Source organism: Bos taurus, chromosome 19 (assembly GCF_002263795.3).
Source record: "Bos taurus isolate L1 Dominette 01449 registration number 42190680 breed Hereford chromosome 19, ARS-UCD2.0, whole genome shotgun sequence".
In the NCBI taxonomy this organism is placed as follows: Eukaryota; Metazoa; Chordata; class Mammalia; order Artiodactyla; family Bovidae; genus Bos; species Bos taurus.
The window spans coordinates 21,157,729-21,174,825 of record NC_037346.1 but is presented as its reverse complement, the minus strand read 5'-3'; the positions used below and the strand labels follow the sequence as shown (position 1 = coordinate 21,174,825).

Sequence of the window (17,097 nt, the reverse complement as noted above, 5' to 3'; positions counted from 1 at the left end):
CTCCAGCATTGCAGATAAACACTTTACCGTCTAAGCCACCAGGGAAGCCCCTCGATAGTAAGGGTTATTACAAAATAATTTTAATAAAATGGGCCGCTCGACTAAAAGAATTAAAATTCACGGACTGCATCTCTGCTGTTCTACATTCTCCATCTGAGAAGAGCAAAGGAGCTTGAGAACATCTGTAAGAGCTTTGATAACGTCTACCTCAATACTGGCTCTTCATCTTAATGCAGCATTCTCCCCCTCCAAAAAGAGAGAGAGAGAGAGAAATATAAACGCTGTAGTAAGAGGCAGGCTTACCAAGCTGCAAATCTGGATTTTGAAAAAATTCATAAAGAACGTTCTGAATCTGCAAATCAAAGAGACCTTATATTACTTTTCAATTACCATATATTTAGTATTTCAGAATAAAAGCCATCTGTAGTCTTTCAGTTTAAGTCCTGAGTAATTCTTCTGACCCAGGTACAGAAATAGTAAGAGTTAATATTTAGTTTATAGCATATTTCAAAGTATATAAAATACTTTTGAATGCATTTCCTCAGTGATTTTCAACCCTTTTGTGTGAGAACTAGGATGCTGATAGGATTCCATTTGCCAGCTCCAAGCAAATTTCTAACAATCCTTGGATGTTAGATGATGAAGCTTGGATGAAGCTAAGGCACCTTTGGCAACAAGCTTGGCAATCCAAAGAATTCTCTGTAATTCCTCACTTGTCAATGACAAAATAACATTTCAGAGCTCCTCTTGATCTATTTTATTTTAAAATAATACTATTGTTCAGATCAGTTTTAGGTTCACAGTAAAATTAACCAGAAGATACAGAGTTTCCATATACTCCCTGCCCCCAGCCCACCACATACATGGCTTAACTCCACTATCAACATCCCCCATCACAACGGTACATTTGTTACAACCAATGAACCTACACTGGAACCTCAAAACCCGAAGTCCATAGTTTATGTATAACTATGAGTTTTGAAAATTATATGATGACATGTATCCATCATTATGTAATACAGAATTGTTTCACCACCTTAAAACTCTTCTATGCTCTGTCTATTCATCTCTGTCCACACCCCACCATTCCTGTCTTCATAATTTTACTTTTTCTGGAATGTTATAGAATTAGACTCATACGGTATATAGCCTTTTCAGATTGGTTTCTTTCACTTAGTAATATGCATATAAGGTTCTCCCACATCTTTTCATGGCTTGATAGCTCATTTCTTTTTAGCACAGAATAATTTTCCACTATCTGGATGTACCACATTTATTTATTATTCACCCACTGAGGGATGGCTTCCCAGGTGGCGTTAGTGGTAAGGAATCCACCTGCAATGCAGGAAACGTAAGAGATGCAGATTCAATCCCTGGGTCAGGAAGATCCCCTGGAGGAGGGCATGGCAACTTGCTCCAGTATCCTTGCCTGGAGAATTCCATGGACAGAGGAGTCTGGCTGGCTACAGTCCATGGGCTCAGAAAGAGTTGTACACGACTGAAGCGACTTACACACTGAAGGACATCTTGGTTGCTTCCAAGTTTTGCTAATTGTTAATTATGCAGTAAACATCCACGTGTCAGCTGTTGTGTAGACATGAATTTCCAACTCCTTTGGGTAAATACAAAGGATCCTCTACCAGGGCTCAATCATATGGTAAGAGTATGTTTAGTTTCATAAGAGATGCCAAGCTTTGTTCCGAAGTGGCCATAACCATTTTGTATTTCTGCCAGTAACGAATGAGAGTTTCTGTTGCTGCACATCTTTGCCAGCATTTGGTGTTGTCATTGTTCTGGATTCTGATAGGTGTGTATCGGTATCTCATGGCTGTTTTCAATTGCATTTCCTCAATGACATGTGTGGAACATCTTTTCATATGCTTTTTTGCCATCCGTATATCTTTGGTGAAGTGTCTGTTCAGGTCTTTTTCCCCCTTTTAAAATCTGTTATTTGTTTTCTCATTGTTTCAAGAGCTCTTTGTATATTTTGGATAATTGTCCTTTATCAGCCATGTCTTTTGTAAATATTTTCTTCCAGTCTGAGGCTTATCCTCCTTGGTGTATTTTCAGCAATTCACTTTGAACTGGAAATATACTTGGTATTGTATATGCTGCTGCTGCTGCTGCTAAATTGCTTCAGTCGTGTCAGACTCTGTGCGACCCCATAGACGGCAGCCTACCAGGCTCCCCCGTCCCTGGGACTCTCCAGGCAAGAACACTGGAGTGGGTTGCCATTTCCTTCTCCAATGCATGAAAGTGAGAAGTGAAAGTGAAGTCACTCAGTTGTGTCCGACTCTTCACGACCCCATGGACTGCAGCCTACCAGGCTCCTCCATCCATGGGATTTTTCAGGCAAGAGTACTGAAGTGGGGTGGGTATTATATAACACCAACAATTATTCTCACATCTACATATACTTGTGTGTATATGTGTGCTCAGTCATGTCCGACTCTGTGAACCCATGGACTGTAGCCACCAGGCTCCTCTGTCCATAGAATTTCCCAGGCAGAATACTGGAGTGGGTAGCCATCCTCCAGGGGATCTTCCCGACCCAAGGATCACATCCAAGTCTCCTACGTCTCCTGCATTGGCAGGCAGATTCTTTACCACTGGTGCTACCTGGGAAGCACCTACATATACCTAAGAGAACATATTTATCTCTTAGAGCACAGTTATTTCCTGGAGCTAATGACATGGTCTTTTAGGGAAGTCCCTGGTGGTCCAGCAGTTAGGACTCCGCACTTTCACTGCTGAGGGCCCAGGTTCAATCCCTCATCAGGGAATTAAAATCCCACAAGCTGCATGGTGCTGCCCATACCCCGACTCCACACCACATGGTCGTTTAGTCCACAGAAGTAATTAGTCACACACATACAAAAAACAAACAGAAGCTGTGTCTGTCTATAATGAAGAGTTTGTGAAATTCAGCCAGAGTTAATATTTTGGAAATCTACCTAGAATTTTCTTTTTAATGTTCAAGAGAAAATTGAAGAAATTTACTTTCGTGGGCTAGATTTACCTCGGCAAGACCGAAAATTTACCGGGAAGCTTCTAGCACTCTAGAAACACTCTAGATCGCTCAGTATCTAGCAATCACCCTTACCACCCATTCCACCTTACACTTCACAGGTACCCTCCTCCTTACCACTACCATCGGAATCATTCCTTTGGGGTCTAGGATCCACTCATTGAACTGCTCCTGCAGAGCCTGTTTCCGTGCGTTGGCCACCTTGGCTTTGATGTCGTTTATGTATTCTTTTTGTTCTCGTTTCTGTTTAATATTCTCCTTTATCTTGGATACTCTGAAGGATGTAGAAATAGAAGACATGTTGTGTTAAGATTATTGGATTTAATTAAGATTGTTCAAATGGCAGAATTGAGAGTTCAGAGCCTCATTTAAATTTTCTACCTCTCTTTTTCCATGAGATCTTCATTTAAGCCTGTAGTGATTCCCTCCTTCCCTTAGCACATATTCAATTTGGCATTTCTCATAAGCTGCCTGCTACTATTCCTTGACTTTTTATAGAGGTCGGCCTTATTTTACTCAATGAAATACTATACTTAAGAAGTACTAAGAATAGCTCTAGAAGCTGCCATGTATAAAAGCAAGATTGAATACATTAAGGCCTTAGGGGGGTGGGCCTCTTTTTTCCCTGGACATAGAAATCATCTTGGAAAGACCTTGATTCCAAGTCTAGGTAGGGAGACTGGAAACTGCATTTATAACAAGCATCTCAGGTAGTTCTGATTCCTTGGATCCAACTTTTGATTTCTGTCCAGGAATATTTATCGCCAATTTCTTTTATCTGGCCAGAGTCAAATACTTTTGACAGCCCTTAAGCAGAATGCTGCTGCTGCTGCTAAGTCGCTTCAGTCGTGTCCGACTCTGTGCGACCCCAGAGACGGCAGCCCACCAGGCTCCACCGTCCCTGGGATTCTTCAGGCAAGAACACTGGAGTGGGTTGCCATTTCCTTCTCCAATGTATGAAAGTGAAAAGTGAAAAGTGAAGTCGCTCAGTCGTGTCTGACTCTTAGCGACCCCATGGACTGCAGCCCACCAGGCTCCCCGGTCCATGGGATTTTCCAGGCAGGAGTACTGGAGTGGGGTGCCATTGCCTTCTCCGCTTAAGCAGAATTGTTACGTTCTACTCAGACAGAGTTGTATCACTCAGGTTGAAAATGGGGGAAGAACTGTGGTTTTAGTCATCCCTATATTTATCATCCATATTAGGACTTCAAAACCACTGTTTTGACTGAAACACCAAAATGGTTCAGAATAATAAAAGTAGCTTCTGATTTCAAACATAATTGTCAAATAATGTTTGAGTCAGGTCTTCTCATGGCTCAGCTGGTAAAGAATCTGCCTGCAATGAGGGAGACCTGAGTTCGATCCCTGGGTTGGGAAGATCCCCTGGAGAAGGGAAAGGCTATCCACTTCAGTATTCTGGTCTGGAGAATTCCAAGGACTGTACAGTCCATGGGGTTGCAAAGAGTAAGACACAACTTTCACTTTCTTTCATTTTTCAAAGAAAAGACTAAGGCAATCTAACAGATTTTGAAATGCAAAAGACTTCTCAGTAGGAACTGGTAAATTGGAGAACTCTAATAATCCAAGAGGGATTAATACAGAGACTTTGCTGTAGCTCAGATGGTAAAGAGTCTGCCTGCAATTCAGGAGATCCAGGTTCAATCCCTGATGGGGAAGATCATCTGGAGAAGGGAATGGCAACCCACTCGAGGATTCTTGCCTGGAGAATCCCATGGACGGAGGGGCCTGGCAGGCTACAGTCCATGGGGTCCCAAAGAGTCAGACATGACTGAGCAACCAACACTACTAATAATCCAAGAGGGGCTTCCCAGGTGGCTCAGTGGTAAAGAGTCTGCCTGCCAATGCAGGAGATGCAGGTTCAATCCTTGTGTTGGGGAGATCCCCTGGAGAAGGAAATGGCAACCTACTCCAGTATTCTTGCCTGAGAAATTCAATGGACAGAAGAGCGTGATGGAGCTACTGTCTGTGGGGTCACAAGAATTTGACACAATTTAGCGACTAAACAACAACAAACAATAATCCAAGAGAAACAATATAAATCTAAATCATTACTTTATGCCCATATAAGGACTTCAAACTTCTGTAAGAAAAGATTTCAAAAATAAAATTTTAAGTTTGAAAATAAAAACAGGCAGGGTTTTGTTTTTTTTTAAGTCTATTGAATTTGTTACAATATTGCTTCTGTTTTGTTTTGGTTTTTTGGCCTCTAGCATGCAGGATCTTGGACTTTATTTAGCTCTGCAACCAGAGAACTGGATAGCCAGGGAATACCCCCAGGCAAGTTGTTTAATAGTGTAGAAGGGCTGGTTTCTGAACTGCTGGAAGATAATTAGCATTTTAAAGGAAGTGCTAAATTCCTCTGATACGACTACTAACCAGCCAAGCCTCTCCACTTGTCTCTGAACCCTCCGTCTCTTGTCAGCTGGCTCTCCTTCCCTTCCGCTATCTTTCTCCCTCTGCTGCTTTATCTGTCTACCTCTCCCTTTCCCACTCTCTCCCTCTCTTTATACAGCATGCGTGTGTGTTCAGTAGCTCAGTGCAGTCCGACTCTTTGAGACCCCGTGGAGCCTGCCAGGCTCCTCTGTCCATGGGATTTTCCAGGCAAGAATACTGTAGTGGGTTGCCATTTTCTGCTCCAGGGTGTCTTCCCAACCCAAGGATTGAACCTGGGATTGTTGTTCAGTTGCTCAGCTGTATCAGACTCTCTTGCTGCCGCACGGACTGCAGCATGCCAGGATTCCCTGTCCGTCACCATCGCCTGGAGTTTGCTCAAACTCATCATCAAGTCAGTGATGCCATCCAACCACCCCATCCTCTGTCGTCCCCTTCTCCTCCTGCCTTCAATCTTTCCCAGCATCAGGGTCTTCTGCAGAGTTGGCTCTTCTCATCAGGTGGCCAAAGTACTGGAACTTCAGCTTCAGCATCAGTCCTTCCAGTGAATATACAGGATTGATTTCCTTTAAGATTATTGACTGGTTTGATCTCCTTGCAGTCCAAGGGACGCTCAAGAGTCTTCTCTAACACCGCAGTTCAAAAGTATCAATTCTTTGACGCTCAGCTTGCTTTATGGTCCAGCCCTCACATCCATACATGACTCCTGGAAAAACCATAACTTTGACTGTATGGAACTTTGTCGGCAAAGTAATGTCTCTGCTTTTTAATATGCCATCGAGGTTTGTCATAGCTTTTCTTCCAAGGAGCAAGTGTCTTTTTATTTCATGGCTGCAGTCACTATCTGCGGAGATTTTGGAGCCCAAGAAAATCAAGTCTGTCACTGTTTCCATTGTTTCCCCATCTATTTGCCAGGAAGTGATGGGACCAGATGCCGTGTTCTTAGTTTTTTGAATATTGAGTTTTAAGACAGTTTTTTCACCCTCACTTTCATCAAGAGGCTTTTTAGTTCCTCTTCACTTTCTGCCATAAGGGTGGTGTCATCTGCATATCTGAGGTTGTTGATATTTCTCCCAGCAGTCTTGATTCCGGTTTGAATCAAGGGTCTCCTGAGTATTTGGCATTGGCAGGTGGATTTTTAACCACTGTGCCACCTGGGGAGCCTCTATACAGCTCTCTCCTCAATTCCTGTCTTTCCTTCCTGATTCTCTATTCTGTGTATTTCTTAGAGCTTTTTCTCATTATTCATTCATTCACACTCACTGAGTTTCTTAATTCACTCATTACACAAACATATACTGAGCACCTACTATGGATTCTGCCATTGTAAAGCTTAGGGTCCAATGCAGAACAAGAAAGTAAGTGATGTTGTGTAATAAGTATTGGGTGTCTCCAGATTCTCATGTGTATCAATCAAAATGGATGAACAAAATTGGGTTTCTGTCACAGTTCCATCTGCCTGAAAAGCCTTCCTCCCTCTCTTCATTTGGCTAGATCCTCCACATCCTTTAAGTCTCAGTTCAGACATCATTTCCTCCCTCTTATAAATGTCCACATTTAGAAACAGAACCTGGTTTTGTGCTTCAGGGCCATTGCACAGGAGGCTCTAAATACAATCCAGATGGATTTTTAATTTATGATGTAACTCATTCAGGGACTGAGTAAAATTTCTCTTTTGTGGTCTGCATTATCTCAAGAGGATATCTAATCAACAGAATTTCATAGCCTCCAAAACTCTTAACTTAGGGTATTGTAGTGTAGGGTAGACATAACCTGTAAGCAGATTCTAAGTGCAAATTCACAATCCACTTTTAAGGAGATTGGAAAAGAAAAAAAAAACAAAAACAAAAACAAAACTACAATGTGGTAAAATGTGAAAATTGTCACAAATTCTTTCCATTCCTGTAAGCAGGTCTGTTTGTATGCAATGTAGTCTTGCAGCTCCTCCCATTAAGAATTAAAGTCTATTTCTGCATCTCGTGTGTCTGGCTGTGGCCATGTAACTTCCTTGGGCCAATGGGCCATTAGCAAACACAGGAAGCAGAAAGCTGAAAAGTGGTATAAATTATATCACAATAAAACTTCTATAACAAAAATTGTATCACAATAAAACAGTGGAAAAAAAGAATCAATGTGCTTAAGCATTGGAGTTTGCTCTGTTTCATTAAACTTAACAGCCTTTGCACCACCACCTTGGAATAAGCCTAGGCTAATCTGCCCCACCGGAGAAGGCAATGGCACCCCACTCCAGTAGTCCTGCCTGGAAAATCCCATAGATGGAGGAGCCTGGTAGGCTGCAGTCCATGGGGTCGCTAAGAGTCGGACACAACTGAGCGACTTCACTTTCACTTTTCACTTTCATGCCTTGGAGAAGGAAATGGCAACCCACTCCAGTGTTCTTGCCTGGAGAATCCCAGGGATGGGGGAGCCTGGTGGGCTGCCGTCTCCGGGGTCGCACAGAGTCGGACACGACTGCAGCGACTTAGCAGCAGCAGCAGCAGCAACCTGCCCCACTGCTTTACCAACAGTCAGACAACTAATAGCCAGATGACTATCAACTGCCATTTTACTGTAATGTATGAGTGATACCACGTGGAGCAGAGATGAGCCATGAGCCCAGTCCAAAGTTACCAACCCATAAAATCATGAGCAAATAAATGATTGTTTATTTAAGCCACTCAGTTTTGAGGTATTTTGTTTCACAACCAAAGCTAGTTAATAAAACAGTCTCCACAGTACTTCCCTGGTGGTCCAGTGGTTAAGAATCTGCTTTCCAATGCAGGTGACGTGGGTTTGATCCCTGGTCAGGGAATTAAAATTCCGCATGCCATGGGGCATTGAGGCCCATATGCCACAACTAGAGAAGCTCTGGCACACTGCAACAAAGACCAAGACAGTTGAAAAAACTGTCTCCCCATCTTAAATGTTTTGAGATTTTTAAGAGTACAATGTAAATCTAACTACTTAAAGAATAGATGTAAAAATGCTTTCTTGCCCTAATTGTCACAATCCAAATTTTATCCATCCATTCAAGCTGTGTTAGGAAAATCTTCCACTTAGAGAATTTGCCTAGATTATATCAAAACTGAATGTTGTATTTCATAAAAACTGGTTTTAGCCAGCTTAAGTGGATAATAGACCGTGAACTTTGAGTGACCCCAGTACATGAGACCATTGCTAGACCTAACTGAAGCCTCTTTTTCAGCTGCTAAACAATAGTACTTGTTTTCATCAATCGTGTACAAACCTATGGACTCATTCTATCCTATATACAGTGTGATTGTCTTTAACTGTTACAAGTATAACCATTATAAAGCTCCCTTCCTAACACTTAAAACTCTAGAATCTTCCCTCTCTGCAACTAGTGAGTGATTTCTTCACTGGTATAGATTCCTTTGCCTGGCAAGTTAATAAGCTCAGTTTGTGTTTGCTTGTTTTTAAGCTCTGATGGTCTTAGTTTCACAAAGCTAAGCTGGACTTCTTGAAGCATGTTCATATTATTCCTGTGATGAGTATTCCTATACAAATACATATATATCTACTTAATTATTATACTTAATTCTTATTTTCTTCTGTTTATTCAAAATATATCTTATTATGAAATGAGGTTCCTGACACAAGGTGCAATGACAGGTTCTCCTAAGGATATCAGTTGCTGAGTAGTGTAAAATGAATCAGTAGAATATCTGGCAAGTACTAGGAATTTCTGGACATCTTGAATCACTTTAGTCGCTCAGTCGTGTCCGACTCTTTGCATGGACTGCAGCACACCATGCCTCCCTGTCCATCACCAACTCCCAAAGCTTACTCAAACTCATGTCCATTGAGTTGGTGATGCCATCCAACCATCTCATCCTCTGTTGTCCCCTTCTCCTCCTGCCTTTAATCTTTCCCAGCATCAGGGTCTTTTCCAATGAGTCAGTTCTTCGCATCGGGTAGCCAAAGTATCGGAGTTTCAGCTTCAGCATCAGTCCTTCCAATGAACATTCAGGACTGATTTCCTTTAGGATGGACTGGTTGGATCTCCTTGCAGTCCAAGGGACTCTAAGAGTCTTCTTCAACACTGAAGCAACTTAGCACACATGCATGAGTACACTAAGAAACTTGGAAGGATGTACTGAAAATTAAGAACAATAGTTATTTATAGCTGAGGGGGAGCACTCGGTGGATGGAGGATAAGAATGGGAGAGAGGGACTTCCCCGGTGGTCCAGTGGTTAAGAATCTGCCTTCCAATGCAGGGGATGCGAGTTTGATCCCTGGTCTGGGAAACTGAGATCCCAAATGTTGGGGAGCTACTGAGCCAGTGGGCATCTAGAGAGAGTCCATGCATCACAATGAAAGAGCTCATATGATGCAACCAAGACCCAATACAGCAAATAAATAAATAATTTTTAAAAAGAATGGGAAAGAAAGTTTCTGGTGTTTAATACTTTATGTGCGCTCAGTTGCTCAGTCATGTCTGACTCTTTAGAACCCCATGAACTGTAGCCCTCCAGGCTCCTCTGTCCGTGGGATTTTCCAGGCAAGAATACTGGAGTGGGTTCCCATTTCCTCCTCCAGAGGCTCTTCCCAACCCAGGGATTGAACCCGCATCTCTCATGTCTCTGCATTGGCAGGCAGGTTCTTTACCACTTGCGCCATCTGGGAAGCCCTAGTGTAACACATAAGCGAATGCAAATATACATTCTTAATTTCCTTCCTTTTATCCAAAGCATGTGAATGAGTTAAAAATATTTTCCACTTTATATATTTCAGCTTTTGAACCAGATAAACGTATTACCTATCTGGAAAGTTAAATTCCAGAAAGTGCTTCCTCTCATATAGCTTACTTTTCAGTACAAGGAGACAGATAAAAAACAGATAAATATACACTTGGGATCCTAGTGAGATAACTAAATTCATGAATACATGGAGCTTAACAAACCTCAGTAGTCTTCACTGTGTCTCATAAATAGTGAAGCACATAGTAGTAGCTCGTAAGTCCTTTCTGAAGAACTATAACATTACTTAAAATCCTGTTTGTATTATTATATATTTTTTTCTACTTACTTTTTAACATAAGGAGAGCTAGATCATCAACTGAAAACACCAACAAACTGTACCTGTTGTAAGTAGTGTTCGGAACATATATCTTCAGGTCTTCTGAGATCTCTCTCATCACCCTCTGATACCCAGACAGTCCTGAATCTTTGATATAATTAGGGTTGTTTCTCATTAAGTATTCTCCCAAATGGTTAATTGGATCAAACTTGGTAGGAATATCAACATCTGCCAAAAGCTTCTTCTTTTCCACTTGCATTAACATTCTTTCCATTCCAGGAACTAAGGTGGGTAGAAGTTTGTCGAGCAAATATGCACGAGTGTTCAGTGTCATGTTTTCAGTATTAAACCACTCTTTGGCCAAATTATCCCTGGGGAGTTTCTCTTCCTCCTTTTTTTCTAGTTCCTTCTTCAGATTTTCCTTATCTATGATTTTCTGATGCATTACCTGGGCTCTTGCCTGCACCCTTTCTAAAAGATTTTTCTTCCATGGTTGTTCCCGGTTTGAATCCTGTGCAGTTTGATCTAAACTGAAAATCACTTTTGCAGGTTTTCTAAAGACAATATTCTTTGAGCCTCTAGTTTTAGACTCCTTTATTGAACAAGTTGACATTTTTGGCTGGTTCTCCAGGTTTAAATCTGAGGGAACAAATGTGAAATGTAAGAAATATTAGAGGTAATTTTTAATCTATATTACTCTAGAATATTATTAGAAAAAATTTACATGGCATATTCAAACACAAGTAACAGTAACAGAAAATCAGACAGCAGTGACTTTAACCATCAGGACATTGATTGTTTTCTTAATCAACAGTCATTCAACAGCTCAGTGTTTTCATTAAGTACCTATCCTGTTTCTATTGCTCTTTATTTTTTGTCCTCCTACCGCAAGATCACAAGATAGCTACTGCAGCTCCAGGCATCTCTTCCTTTTTTCTCTTTATTGAATTTGTTACATATTGCTTCTGTTTCATGTTTTGGCTTTTTGGCCACAAGGCATGTGGGATTTTAGCTCCCTGACTAGAGATTGAGCCTGCACTCCCTGGATTTGGAGGCAAAATCTTAACCACTGGACCGCCAGGGAGGGCCCCAGTGCATCACTTTGTTATAGTAGAAAAGGACTGAGAACAAAGGGGCTTTCTCCTCTGGACGTTCTGTTTTGTTACCCAAGAAGGGAAGATCCCAAACTCTTCACTCCAAGACTTTTCTTTACATTTCATTGGCCCTAATTAGGTTACATGCCCACCCTAAGCCAACAGCTGGTAAAGGGAAAAGGGCTTAATTGGGAATAGTTTTGATCAACTGTAATTTATTCCTTTGTTTCAGGATTTAGATATAATTCTCTGATATCAAGTGATTTCTATCTCCTACAAAATTAAGGTTCAGTTGGCAGACAGAAAGGTGGGAAAATGTCTGCTGAGTAAGTGATGAAGAGAGTCTGCCACACTTGTATATGTAAATATATTTCTTCCCACTCTCATGCTTACAACTTCTTTCAGGTTGGACATTTTACACCAAGATAGTTCACTAAGAAGAGGCACCTACATTCCCTTCCTACCAAAATCTCTAGAAATGATAGGGTGTGTGTGTGGGGAGGTTTAAATATTCATTTGTTTGTCTGCGTGGGGTCTTAGTTGCAGCATGGGGGATCTTTCCTTGCAGCACATGGACTCTCTAGTTGTGGCCCGTGGGCTTAGTTGCCCCTTTGGGGTGTGTGGGATCTTAGTTTCCCAACCAGGGGTCAAACCCCCATCCCCTGAACTGCAAGGTGAATTCTTAACCAGTGGACCACCAGAGAAGTCCCTGTGTGTGTTTTAATATGAACATAAGAATGCTAAGAATAATAAAGAGGGCCTTCAGTAGTCAGAAATTTTGAAGGTCTCTGAAAAATGTAAGGTAAGTGGGATTCAGTTCAGTCCAGTTGCTCAGTCGTGTTCAACTCTTTGTGACCCCATGGACTGCAGCACAGCAGGCGTCCCTGTCCATCACCAACTCCCGGAGTTTGCTCAAACTCATGTCCATTGAGTCGGTGATGCCATCCAACCATCTCATCCTCTGTCATCCCCTTCTCCTCCTGCCTTCAATCTTTCCCAGCATTGGGGTCTTTTCCAAGGAGTCAGTTGTTCACACCAGATGGCCAAAGTATTGGAGTTTCAGCATCAGTCCTTCCAATGAATATTCAGGGTTGATTTCCTTTAGGATTGACTGGTTTGATCTCCTTGCAGTCCAAGGGACTCTCAAGAGTCTCTCCAATACCACAGTTCAAAAGCATCAATCCTTTAGTGCTCAGCTTTCTTTATGGTCCAACTCTCACATACATACATGACTACTGGAAAAGCCATAGCTTTGACTAGACAGACCTTTGTTGGCAAAATAATATCTCTGCTTTATAATATGCTATCTAGGTTGGTCATAACTTTCCTTCCATGCGAAGAGTTGACTTATTGGAAAAGACCCTGATGCTGGAAGGGATTGGGGGCAGGAGCAGAAGGGGACAACTGAGGATGAGATGGCTGGATGGCATCACTAACTCAGTGCACATGAGTTTGGGTGAACTCCGGGAGCTGGTGATGGACAGGGAGGCCTGGAGTGCTGCAATTCATGGGGTCGCAAAGAGTCAGACACGACTGAGCAACTGAACTGAACTGAACTGATGAGGCACTCTAAGCTTAAAGAATGTATATATGGGTAACAGGGGAGTGATTGATCTTTTTGTGTATCTTCATCCCCACTGAAGCTAATCATCAGGCACCAGAGGCATTCACCCTTGAGTTGAGACAAGTGGGTCTGGGTGAGAGAGGCAGGACAATGCCTCCACCCATAGAAAATGAATTTCCAGCAGACTTCACTCTCTGCATATCTCACCCCTCCTCTAAAATCTCAGGCAGCAGGCTACAGAAAACAGAAACGTCATCCACAGAAAAGCAAACAGGGATTCCCAAATGCAAACAGGAAATAATAGTTTTTATCATTTTTGAAAATTAAGAGAACTTAGAAACCTAGTGGTCAGACTTTTGTTTCTATTATCATTCTCCAACTAAAAAATGGGACTTCCCTGACAGTCCAGTGGTTAAAACTCCGAGGTTCCACTGCAGGGGGCACAGGTTTCATCCCTGATGGGGAACTAAGATCCCACATGTCACGTAGTGCACAGTGAAAAAAGGAAAAGAAAAGAAAGAAATCATGACTTATTGAAGAAATGGCTGATTCTAGGACTAGGGCAAGAAATATTCAAGAAGAGCCTGGAGTATCTTCTAGTGCCAGAAAGTAAAGAGCTTAAAGCAACCTCTGCATTGATTGGGACATGCTGTAGGGAATCAGTAATCAACTGAAAGCTCTCTCAAAGGCCAAAAATGGGACAATTTGAGCAACAAAGTAATACTGGATTATAACCCCAGTATAAAATAAATATCAATGTCTATTCAGAAAACTAAGATCATGGCATCTGGTCTCATCACTTCATGGGAAATAGATGGGGAAACAATGGAAACAGTGTCAGACTTTATTTTTCTGGGCTCCAAAATCACTGCAGATGGTGACTGCAGCCATGAAATTAAAAGACACTTACTCCTTGGAAGGAAAGCTATGACCAACCTAGTAGCATATTCAAAAGCAGGGACATTACTTTGCCAACAAAGGTCCGTCTAGTCAAGGCTATGGTTTTTCCAGTGGTCATGTATGGATGTGAGAGTTGGACTGTGAAGAAAGCTGAGCGCAGAAGAATTGATGCTTTTGAACTGTGTTGTTGGAGAAGACTCTTGAGAGTCCCTTGGACTGCAAGGAGATCCAGCCAGTCCATTCTGAAGAAGATCAGCCCTGGGATTTCATTGGAAGGAATGATGCTAAAGCTGAAACTCCAATACTTTGACCACCTGATCCGAAGAGTTGACTCATTGGAAAAGACTCTAATGCTGGCAGGGATTGGGGGCAGGAGGAGAAGGGGATGACAGAGGATGAGATGGCTGGATGGCATCACTGACTCGATGGACACGAGTTTGAGTGAACTCAGGGAGTTGGTGATGGACAGGGAGGCCTGGCGTGCTGCAATTCATGGGGTCACAAAGAGTCGGACACGACTGAGCGACTGAACTGAACTAACTGAACTGATACTGATATAAACAAATACTTCAATAAATAAATAAATAAATGGGGGAAATAGAAATATCTCCTGTGCAGAAGTATTCCAAATAACTTATGTACTCTGACCTCAAGGTACTAGAGCATAATTCTCTTCTCCTTTTTTTTTTTTTTTTAATTCTCTTCTCCTAAAGTGTGGGCTGTGCATAGTGACTTCTCAAAGAGCACAGTTAGAAATAGGGGAAATAAAGAAACAGAGGAAAAAGAATAACTTTACAGTGGAGAAACATGACAACTGCTATCTCAGTCAGATGATCTCAAGGCTAATATCAACAATGAAAAGTCAACATTGGTTCATTAATTGTGACAAATGAGCTGTGCTGATGGCATATATGATACACTTGATAGCATGAAATGGCAATAGCAATTATTCTCTGTAACCTTTCTCCAAAAACCAATAATCTCAGTCACATTATGAATTTTTAAAAAAATCAGACAAATCCCAATTAGGGCCACTCTGCAAAAATACCTGATGGTATTTTTCTCTAACACTGTCAAGGTCATAAAAAACAAGGAAATCTGATAAACCGTTAGAGCAAAGAAAAGTCTAAAGGGACATGACAACTAAATTTTGTATCCTAGAGAGGTTTCCTGGAGCACTAAAAGAACACCAGGTAAAACTAAGGAAATCTGAATAACATATGGATCTTAGTTATAATGTATCAATACTGGCTCCTTGATAGTGACAAATATGCCATGCTAACATAAGATATTAATAATAGCGGCAGTGAGGAGATATCCCTCGTCCAAGGTAAGGAGCAATGGCTGCACTTTGCTGGAGCAGCCGTGAAGAAATACCCCACACCCAAGGTAAGAGAAACCCAAGTAAGACAGTAGGTGTTGCAGGAGGGCATCAGAGGGCAAACACACTGAAACCATACTCACAGAAAACTAGTCTGTGTTTTCTAACTAGTCTAATCACACTAGGACCAAGGCCTTGTCTAACTCAATGAAACTAAGCCATGCCTGTGGGGCAACCCAAGATGGGCGGGTCATGGTGGAGAGATCTGACAGAATGTGGTCCACTGGAGAAGGGAATGGCAAACCACTTCAGTGTTCTTGCCTTGAGAACCCCATGAACAGTATGAAAAGGCAAAATGATAGGATACTGAAAGAGAAACTCCCCAGGTCAGTAGGTGCCCAATATGCTACTGGAGATTAGTGGAGAAATAACTCCAGAAAGAATGAAGGGATGGGGCCAAAGCAAAAACAATACCCAGCTGTGGATGTGACTGGTGATAGAAGCAAGGTCCGATGCTGTAAAGAGCAATATTGCATTGGAACCTGGAATGTCAGGTCCATGAATCAAGGCAAATTGTAAGTGGTCAAACAAGAGATGGCAAGAGTTAATGTCGACCTTCTAGGAATCAGCAAACTGAAATGGACTGGAATGGATGAATTTAACTCAGATGACCATTATATCTACTACTGCGGGCAGGAATCCCTCAGAAGAAATGGAGTGGCCATCATGGTCAACAAAAGAGTCCAAAATGCAGTACTTGGATGCAATCTCAAAAACGACAGAATGATCTCTGTTTGTTTCCAAGGCAAACCATTCAATATCACAGTAATCCAAGTCTATGCCCCAACCAGTAACACTGAAGAAGCTGAAGTTGAACGGTTCTATGAAGACCTACAAGACCTTTTAGAACTAACACCCAAAAAAGATTGTCCTTTTCATTATAGGGGACTGGAATGCAAAAGTAGGAAGTCAAGAAACACCTGGAGTAACGGGCTAATTTGGCCTTGGAATATGGAATGAAGCAGGGCAAAGACTAATAGAGTTTTGCCAAGAAAATGCACTGGTCATAGCAAACACCCTCTTCCAACAACACAAGAGAAGACTCTATACATGGACATCATCAGATGGTCAACACCGAAATCAGATTGATTATATTCTTTGCAGCCAAAGATAGAGAAGCTCTATACAGTCAGCAAAAACAAGACCAGGAGCTGACTGTGGCTCAGACCATGACCTCCTTATTGCCAAATTCAGACTGAAATTGAAGAAAGTAGGGAAAACCACTAGACCATTCAGGTATGACCTAAATCAAATCCCTTATGATTATACAGTGGAAGTAAGAAATAGATTTAAGGGCCTAGATCTGATAGATAGAGTGCCTGATGAACTATGGATGGAGGTTCGTGACATTGTACAGGAGACAGGGATCAAGATCATTCCCATAGAAAAGAAATGCAAAAAAGCAAAATGGCTGTCTGGGGAGGCCTTACAAATAGCTGTGAAAAGAAGAGAAGCGAAAAGCAAAGGAGCAAAGGAAAGATATAAACATCTGAATGCAGAGTTCCAAAGAATAGCAAGAAGAGATAAGAAAGCCTTTTTCAGCGATCAATGCAAAGAAATAGAGGAAAACAACAGAATGGGAAAGACTAGGGATCTCTTCAAGAAAATCAGAGATACTAAAGGAACATTTCATGCAAAGATGGGCTCGATAAAGGACAGAAATGGTATGGACCTAAC

General features: G+C 41.7%; 1 protein-coding gene across 5 annotated transcripts in view; it reads right to left on the bottom strand.

The window, feature by feature from the left end:
- EFCAB5 (EF-hand calcium binding domain 5) overlaps positions 1-17,097 on the bottom strand; it is a 107,253-nt gene that overhangs the window by 55,401 nt on the left and 34,755 nt on the right. For all 5 annotated transcript variants that reach the window (XM_059878303.1, XM_059878304.1, XM_059878301.1 and 2 more), the window contains exons 4-6: positions 10,544-11,120; positions 3,146-3,302; positions 304-352 (exon numbers count right to left, since the gene is read on the bottom strand). In XM_059878303.1, coding sequence (XP_059734286.1) covers positions 304-352; positions 3,146-3,302; positions 10,544-11,094 — 757 coding nt within the window. In that variant the 5' untranslated portion in view covers positions 11,095-11,120. The remainder of the gene's footprint in view (positions 1-303; positions 353-3,145; positions 3,303-10,543; positions 11,121-17,097) is intronic.